Genomic DNA, 9,256 nt, shown 5'->3' on the forward strand with positions numbered 1-9,256 from the left:
GAATTTTAAAACCTTTTTTATTTTTTAGTTGACAAAGATTGCTAAAAAATTAGAATATAAACATTTCAAAATCTATGTAAAAGGAATTTAACAGATTCTGATTTTGTTCAGGGTTTCATTGAGTATGTGTTTATTTCTTACCTATACATGTATGTGTGCAAAATATAAAGTTTGTAGTTCTATGTAAGATCATGTGAAAACCGTAATTTGTTTCAAAATTAATTATATTTTCACTTACCCTCAATTTATAAGTTCATGATATATAATATGAAATTTTTATTATTAGAATTCTTATAGTAGATGAAAATGTGTAAATTGTTTTGTAGATTTGAAGCTTTTGGAATCAACCTGCTTGTCATTCTATTTCTCTAAGTATATGTATATATACATTTTTCATAAAGTAGTTTTCTCGTTAAAAACAAGTTGCTTATATAAGGTTCCTACTTACATAGTAAAATAAAACAAATGAGGTAACATATGAATATTAGACTTTTCTGTAAAATACGATGCCAACTGGCATTGGGGGTTCATATTGTATATAAATCAAAAATATCTTTTCTTACTCCAGAGAAAACGTGTACATTTTTTTATTGCCCAGTAAACCATCAGTCTATATCTTAGGACATGTTATACATATATATATATGTGTGTGTTAATAAGAAATTCAATATTTTAAATTTAAGTCAAAGCTGTTAAAGTGAGTAGAGGACTGCAATAGTTAAAATATACAGGAACCATTCTAGATGTGATTTTGTTATGCTTGTTTAATATTTCAGATGTTGACTTTTCCTACTTGCCAAACAGCATACTAGCAGTAATGTTTGCATGCTTGCATATACAAACATAAAATTGAAAAAGAACAACTTTATCAAACAAAATCTAGAAAAATATTTTTATTTTTTGAGTTCAAGTTAGTTCTATTGCATGTTTGAAGAAACTTGTAATTGAAGTAAGATAATCCACATAAATGTGTAGTAACTACAAGTAATGTGGCATCTGTAACTAATAGCAACAAAGGAAGATTGATTTACCACTCTCCACTATTAAGAATCTTGGGTAATTATTGTAAGGCATTTTTTTGTGATTAAATGTAATAACCACTTAGTTTTTTGTAATTGTTTATTTTTTCTAACACTCTTCGTGACTGTCATCTTGGCTAATAATAGTGCTAATGTAAAATTGATTATTGCAAAATTATACATGAAGACTACAATTTCTGTTACAGGTTTCCTAGTACAGGGATTTGTTTAATTCCATGCAAAAGCAGAGATCATACGATGAGACAAAATAAGGCAGTTAAGACTACATTTATTAGGTGAATTTTTCGCATGTCAGTGATGATGAGTAGAAATACCAGTATTTGAAACTCCAATTTGTTAATCAAACTACACCAAAACAGTTGAGAAGCAGTCTATCAGATACTTTTACATATTTTTTTATTGTTTTATTTATAAAAATTAAACTGATGAAATTAATTCCAACATATTTTGAAAAATAAGACTCAGTTGAAAGATTTGAATAAATCCTATAAAAAAGTAATTAGGATGAAATTGCAAAATACATTGAGTTAAAACCTTTTCAAATGTATGTTAAATTTCATGCTAAATGTTGTTGTTTTTTGTGTAAGTTAGATATTTGTTGAGTTAAATACAAGGATTATCAATAATTTTGAGCTTCCTTTACACACCAGTAGCTATTATGAATTATCAGTTGTTTCTAATAATGTCTTCTAGTTAGCAAAATTTCAAATTAATATTTATGTGTGTGCCAAATTGATCTTGAAAGCATAAATTAATCACTTGTAGATTTATCACTTCGCTCAAGAAGTTCTGATTTTGAAAAGCATTAAACATTCAACAATGGACATTTACATTTGTTATTCATATTGTTATTTAATGCTTTTTTTCAGTTTTTCTTTCAAAAGTTTATTCATTGTGATATAAGAACACTGACCAAAAAAAGTGAAAAAATTATTAATTTTGATAATGAAGAAATGTTATGTAGCCAATAAAATGGGAAAATCATCAACAACTAATCAGAAATTTATTATTTTACATCATAGATTTAATTGTATATTAATTACTAAATAGCATGAATAAAGCTTTAAACCAGAAATATATTACATGATACTGAAACTTGCAGTTATATTTAAAGGAACTTTTTCTTTAATTTTTGTTTATTACAATCCTCAGTTTAAACCCAACATATTAAAACAATATAAAAACTTAAACTGAAATATGATTAATTATTTATGTGCCAGAAACTTTTAAGTTTTAATTTATTTTCGACAACTGTCCTTAAAAAGCAGTTGTTGAAATGTTTAAAGAACTGTTTTTCTTTCAATGATTCAATGTTTTTTCTACAAAATAAGAGTATTGAAAAACATAGTTTAAGCTGAGCCATTTTGGAGTATCTATAAAGTTCATACATACTTGATTAAAGTATAGCCTTATTGTTGACTATAATGTGGTTATAAGAGTATCTTAAGTTAACAAAATGGAAAAGTCACTGGCAAAATTCAGTTTTAGTATACATTAATTTGATTCAAAATATTCATCCAAATTTATTTAAAAATTAGAAGATAAAAATAACTACTCTTACATTTATGTAAGATATAAAAAACATTTTAAACAAGAATTTGGTTAATAATTAATTACATTAATCTGACTTGAATAATCTTAGACTGAATATATGAGGTCATAAAAAAGAACAGCAGAAAAAAAAACCTAATAATTAGGTTTCAGCTCTTATCTAACCACAAAAAAAGAGGCTCTTGTGTCTACTCTCCAACACATAGCTGTCTGATAATGAATGACTTTTTATTTCAATATTGGTAAATATTTCTGATTTTTGTGGTTCTTTATTCATGTACAGTCATTTTAAACTTCTGAAATTTTACAAATAATTGTAAAAAATGAGTTATTTTAATGTCAGTATTTACTATTGTTATATTTTTAACAAAATTTGGTCTCTCATGTTGAAAAGTTGAGGAATATTAAACTGGCAGAATTTCTCATTTATTCCTGAAAACTTGGTTTCCAAGAGAGTATGTTTTCTAAGAAGCAGAAAATTAAGTGTAGAAACAGTTAATTTTATTTCAGAAATTTAAAAAAATAAAAAATCTTTCATAAAAGCAAAACTAGTGATTTTGAATTATGTTTTTATCTTTTATTGATATATATATACCAGGACTACCAACTTTTTAGGAAACCGTTTGAGTGGGACTTTTGAAAAGTAAAATTTTTACAGTGCCCTTTTTTTTGGTGGGTCTTGGGGCATGCTCTACAAAAAATGTTTTTATTCAGTATAATTTGACCAAAATTTACAGGGCATTTATGGTGTTTGAGTTTAAGCTTAGCCCAAAGTAATATATAAAGTGTGCTATTCTCTCAAACTGGTGTAGTGCCATTTCCGTAAAGAAATAAATGCATTTAATATTTTTCTTTCACCAAAATTTAATGAGAACACAACTCAAAACTATTATACATTGTGATGTATCCAAGTCTAGCTGAAATGGTGCATTTAAGATAGTATTGTTGTTAAACAGTGGTGTTATTATTATGTGGTTATCAGTTTGTTTGTATTTTTAATAACTAATGTTTAAGAGAGTACTTTAATTTCATCATACATGTAATATGAAAAAATTTATTAAAAAATTTCCAAAGAATATGTAAGTAATACATTTTTTAAATGAGTGGAAGTTTTCTGTGGCCAACTAAAATGACCATGATTAACTGTATTGCCTTGTCTTCATTATTTTGGACTGTTTTGTATTTATATTTAACTATAACTTTGTTTGTTTTGTATTTGCAAATTTCATAAATTTCAATTGTAAAATATTGAAAACTATTAGTGTCTGAGCATATATAAAAAATATTTCTGTTTTGTTGCTACTAGTACAAAGATAGAGCAGTAAGACTTGTAATATTTATTGTCTATGTTTTAATGAAATTAATGTTATTAAGGAAGTTCTTAAATAGGAAAACATCCAGAGACAGGAGAAATTGTACACGAGGTTTGGAGTAAGTCGTAAGTATATACGTAGATTAGTTGTTACGAACTATAACAGGTTTTGTTCTTCAAAATCTTTGGTGTTTTAGAATTTTTTTATTATTATTTGTACAATGTTTGTTTCACATATAGCTAAAGCACAACTTTTTCAGTTTATTTAATATTAGAGCGAACAGATATCATGATGATTATACTGTTAGAGATAATTAATTAGAAAGTTTGTAAGGAATTATTAGTTAATGAAAAATGACAAGGAAGTGACGAGTTCTTAAGGTTGCAATGTATATTTTTTATTAAGATTTATCACCATGAAAACAATAGCCTTTAACCCAGTGGAGATTAGAGGTATTATGGAATCAACAATGCATGTTTTCTGTTTAATATGGTTTTGCTCTATCATGTATGAATAGTTTTCAGGTTTAAGAAAACCCGAGATTGTTGTAGCTAAACAAATTAGAAGTATTTTAAATATTGCTGTAGTACTTATTAAGCTAGTATTTATGTATAGATGGCAAAATTAGGACCCGTACGTATTTACAGACAATCTAAGTCACGTGCTGTTACTTGTGTTAGTTACATAAATCCCTTATCAGTTTTATGAGTAACATTACAGACTTGAAAATTACTGTTAATGGTTTGGTGCTTTCTAGCAGTGTGGAATATTTGGGCCTTCTAATATTGGTTTCAGAGGCTTATGATAAAATATTACTAATATGTATGAAAAAAAAAGAGAGATTAATAAACATTGTTACACTTCCACTATCTTTCTGTTTTTCTTTGGTCGTATAAGTATGTCTTTTCAATCTTTTGAGTAATCTAAATCACGTTATTGCTTCTGTAAGTGACATAATTCCCTTTCAGCTTTTTTGTAATATTACAACCTTGGTTTGAACACGTTTTAGAGTATTATTTATTTGTCAAACTATTTCATTATACAGTGAATGTTTGTATTATGATACGAGTATTTAATGATTTTCTTATGCTTATGTGTAAAAGTTTGATGACAAATTTAATTTTATTAAGCTGTGGTTAAATGGATGACCTCCAAATGAGATACTTTTCAATAACACTTCGATCAATGTTCTACTGATGAGTGAAATGGCTACTATTGCAATAGTAGTATTTCTTCTATAGTTTCTTTGTGTCATGTTGGAAAACTGGAGGGTTAAAAATTAAGAGCAATGAACTGATTTAAAGCTTTACTTCCCTCCCTGGTAAAAACAGTGAATTGAAATCAAAGCTTTATGGTATTTGAGACATGATAGCTTAAACTGTTAAACCAGTTATCTCTGGGTTTGAAACTCATTCTCAATTTTCACTTATTCAGTCAAAATCTAATGTGTCTTAATCATTCTGAGATACTCTTGAAACGAATATTTTACCAATATTTTCAATGTTTATATAAAGACTTATTATAAGTTTGCGTAATTTTCATACTTTTCTTTTTTATCTTTTCCCCGATACACTTTTCCAGTATGGTGAAATTACAGAAAGTTTATGAATAAAGCACATGTCCAAAGAAATTTATTCCATCAACATAACCTATAATGTGAGCTTGGAAAAGGAAAACCTTCATGATGTAGAAACTGTTCCAGACAAACATGGGAAGCTAAACAAAAATGTTTCTTAGCTTGCCTGGACTCAATGAAAAAGTTCGAAACAATTTTTATATTTTTTTCTTTATCTGGAAGATGTTGGACACACATTAAGTGCACATTGTTAAAACTGGCTTATCTCCTCCTAAATACCACATATAGTATTTGTGCTCACAAGATGTAGAGTGCAGCCCTCTCAATTGTTTGTCTAGCTCACCTCAGTCTTTTCACCAGAAAGAGGCTGATGCTGTTCCTGGACATATTTTAAATTTACAACTAGAATGAAAATTAGTGTTTTGCATAGGAAAAATTTTGTTGTTATATTTGAATGCACAAAGGCAATGCTGTGTATTTAAAGTAATCAAAACAGTTAAGTGTTTGAGGTTAGATATGTGGAGTTCTTAAAGAATCTGATGGCCACCTCAATTGATGTGAGGTTACGTAACGATTATTTGAAGAATATTATTTGTTTACAGTATCATATGTTAAAAACAAGATATGGGATTAATAAAACTTTAAGTTTATTGACATTCAGTTTAGAACCCATTGACTCTTGTGCACATTTTTCTTGACAGTTTACCTTTTGTTCTTATCCTAAAGATAATTTTTTCTCTTTCAAGCTCCTTGTTTCACTGTTCATCCCACATGCTAAGTTATATATTTTGTGGTATTCTTGTAAGAGAATAATAAACACGCCACACTGGAATTGTACCGAGCATAATAGCAATGAATTTCACCATTCCATAACTAGTATAGAATAATAAACACATCACACTGGAATTGTACCAAGTTTAATAGCAATGAATTTCACCATTCCATAACTAGTATAGAATAATAAACACATCACACTGGAATTGTACCAAGTTTAATAGCAATGAATTTCACCATTCCATAACTACTATAGAATACATCTTTTTTCAGGTTTATGTGTGGTATATTCAAGTAAAACAATCAAATGAAAATATACACTTAACATAGGATTACAAGCCAATCAGTTCAGAAATCTGGATTCTGTGGTTTACAACTTGTCATTGTTTACTTTTGTACTGTAGAAATACTGCAAGTTCAGCTGAGCTGTAATTTTGCCAAGTGGGGTTCTATAATTTTATTCAGTAGAAGTTATTGTGGTGTTTATGCAGTATTTCAAACATATGATAAAAGGAAATTAGTTTTTTTCAATAAATAATAATGAATGACACAAAAATAAAGATTCAGATCCAACTTTATTAAATCCACTATATTGAGAATATTATATTACACCAATGCCCAGGAGTTGAAGTGTATCCTAATCGGCATACTAAGTACCTTATCAATAACTCCGATTAAGGGCATTAACAGTATGTAAGAAACTGTTTAACATTTTTTTAAACAAGTTACCTTAAAACAAGAAAATATTTTAAATGATTAAATTCTTTCTAGTCATCAGTTAATACAAAAACAAGCAAAACTTCCACCAGTAAAGGCAATTATCTAAATCTCTAAGGTGAAGTAATAAATAAACTCCTTAGCTACATGTAAAGCTGTAAATGATGACACATATAATACTCATATCACTGAATGTCTATTTATTAATCTAGGCATTCACAATGGAATGTTGTAGTAATCATGGAATGTATTAATACCTGTGTTCCAGCTACATTTCAAATACTCAGAGGTTAGTATGTACCTTGGTTAGATGGTGATATTACTGTTAAATGCTCAAGTAATTGTTATATATCTTTCTCAAAAACAGCTTGTACGTTACACCTTTATGAATGCAATTTTTTTTTTTACTTTTGAAAACTAATAACATAGAATTTTAAACAAATTATAAAAATTAAACTTTAGATTGGGAAAATAAAAATAATAGCTGAAACTTGCTAAAACACTATTGAATGTAACTACAAGTATGAACCTTTGTACTTTATTTAGCAGTAGAGTAATTAAATTTGCAAAATTGTATAACAAATTTAATATATTTACAACAATCTGATAAGCAACTTTCACTTTTTGACCATAACAAGTACAATGTTAATTGTTTTTTTAAAACTCATAATATAGGTAAATTAATATATAGAATTTTTTCTACGTTAAAATACTTTTTTTTTTTTACTTGCAAGCTTTCAGCCCTCTTACCAGAGCCTTTATCAGACAACAATGTGCTGAGCAAAACAAGTTCGTTTATCTGTGGAACACTGCTTTAAAAAAGATATCTAGGCAAAAATTGTAACAATAACTGACACCTGCTATTAAAGTTATCAACCATATAGAAATTATGATGAATATAGAAGATAGATTGATTACTTCAATATAATAAACATATGGAAAATACAATTATAAGTATTATCTGTCTTGTGGTTTGATGGCAATAGCTTCTTTGATTTTTCTTCGTTTGGTGTTTTCTACCCTGTCTATTATATGGTTATTTACCTGAGTGTGAAAAGCTGTAGCACAGTTTTTAATATCTCTTTGAACCTTATCTGTAACAGGCATTGTGTTTCCTCAATGTATTGTTTATTACACTCGCACCTAGTGCTATAAAACATATTCTTTGTGAGAGTACTAGGAACAAGGGATTTTACATTTGTAAGACTGTCGCATAGTGTAGGAGGACTTAAGGAAAAATTCAAAATCTTTCATGCTCATCTGAAGAGCCAATTTGACAACATGAAATTTTCCATTCCTTTATGTTCAGGTTCACAATGGCACGAGTTTAGAAAAGTTGACCAATACTGTCTATCGGAAGTAGACTCAAACGATTATTTATATATCTACATTTTAGTTCATGTCATACAAAACTGTCAAAATTGGTATTACTGAAACATTAAAATCTACAGCTACATGTATATGATACTTGTTTTACCTAGATGAAGAACTTAAACATCTTGAGATAACAAGTATCCAAAGAAAACAATTCATCACGTTATATGGTGCACCTGTCTCTACTACTAATGAACCATAACCTGACAATCACAACAAAAAGAAAAAAGCATTTATTCCTGATATACCAGGCCTAGAAGAAAAACTTTATAGGATAATGGATAAACTTAACATCACCATAATTTTCATAAGTCCTTCTACACAGTGTGACAGCCTTACAAAGGTAAGATCCCTAGTTCCCAGTCCTCTCACAAAGTACGTGGTAAACAGTACACTGAGGAAATACAATGCCCATTACACATAAGGTTCAGAGAGATATTAAGAACTATACTATAAACATATCAGCTACAGCTTTTCATATTCAAGAAAACAATTAAAAAAGTGAAAAATAAATAAACAAAGAAGAAAACACGAAACGGAGAAAATCAAAGAAGCTACTACCATTCAAGCACAAGACAGTGAACCAGCAGTGCACATTAATCAAAACAACTACTAAATACTGCATGGACACCACTTATCAAAGACAAAGCGTTATTTGTTGTAGTTTCAATGTAAAATTAAACCTTTAATTCTACAATGTATTATTTGCAGTATGAACATTTTATTTTTCTATATAATATCTATAATTGTCTTTTCCTTATGTAAAATTAACATATATTTCTAAAATTTATTACTTGAAGTATGAACAATATTTATGTTTCAGTATAATACCTATAATTGTATTTTCCTTATGTTTATTATATTGAAGTAATTGATTTATCTCATATATTCATTATAATTTCTATATGGTT

At 28.0% G+C, this 9,256-nt stretch overlaps 1 protein-coding gene across 3 annotated transcripts in view; it reads left to right on the forward strand.

Moving 5' to 3' along the window:
* The window catches only part of LOC106466861 (E3 ubiquitin-protein ligase KCMF1-like), a 55,342-nt gene extending 50,572 nt beyond the window's left edge, over positions 1–4,770 (forward strand). For all 3 annotated transcript variants that reach the window (XM_022394927.1, XM_013927163.2, XM_022394928.1), the window contains exon 8: positions 1,226–4,770. Coding sequence is in view for 1 of the 3 variants with exons in the window: in XM_013927163.2 (XP_013782617.2) it covers positions 1,226–1,234 (9 nt within the window). In the remaining 2 variants the exon portion in view is untranslated. The remainder of the gene's footprint in view (positions 1–1,225) is intronic.
* The last annotated feature ends 4,486 nt before the right edge of the window (positions 4,771–9,256 follow it).

This window comes from Limulus polyphemus, unplaced genomic scaffold (genome assembly GCF_000517525.1).
Source record: "Limulus polyphemus unplaced genomic scaffold, Limulus_polyphemus-2.1.2 Scaffold2402, whole genome shotgun sequence".
Classification (NCBI taxonomy): domain Eukaryota; kingdom Metazoa; phylum Arthropoda; class Merostomata; order Xiphosura; family Limulidae; genus Limulus; species Limulus polyphemus.